General features: G+C 67.3%; 1 protein-coding gene across 1 annotated transcript in view; it reads right to left on the reverse strand.

Moving 5' to 3' along the window:
• MXRA5 (matrix-remodelling associated 5) overlaps window positions 1–324 on the reverse strand; it is a gene marked incomplete at its 5' end in the record, with an annotated part of 27,603 nt that overhangs the window by 969 nt on the left and 26,310 nt on the right. Inside the window, one exon of the mRNA XM_014532876.1 lies at window positions 12–308. Within this exon, the coding sequence (XP_014388362.1) occupies window positions 12–308 (297 nt within the window). The remainder of the gene's footprint in view (window positions 1–11; window positions 309–324) is intronic.

Consider the following 324-nt stretch of genomic DNA (forward strand, 5'->3'; position numbering starts at 1 on the left):
AAGACCCACACCAGCGTGGGTGTCGGGGTGCCGAACGCCGAGCAGTTGAGGCTGATGGTGTGGCCGGCCGCGGCCACGATCTTCTCGTTGACGGGGTCGTGGAACCCTGGCCTCTGCGTGGCCTCCAGGACCGTGAGCTGCACCATCATCTTGGCCTCGCCGCCTTCGTTGCGCCCGATGCAGGTCAGCTGGACCGAATCGCTCCTCCTCAGGCTCTTGATGTCCAGCGTCCCGTTGCGGTGGATGGTCACCCGGTTGCCGAAGTAAGGCGCGGGCAGGACGACCCCCTCGGGGAACGCCCAGAAGACCTTCGGGGCGGGGACG

The sequence above is a fragment of the Myotis brandtii genome, unplaced genomic scaffold (genome assembly GCF_000412655.1).
Source record: "Myotis brandtii unplaced genomic scaffold, ASM41265v1 scaffold918, whole genome shotgun sequence".
Taxonomy (NCBI): Eukaryota; Metazoa; Chordata; class Mammalia; order Chiroptera; family Vespertilionidae; genus Myotis; species Myotis brandtii.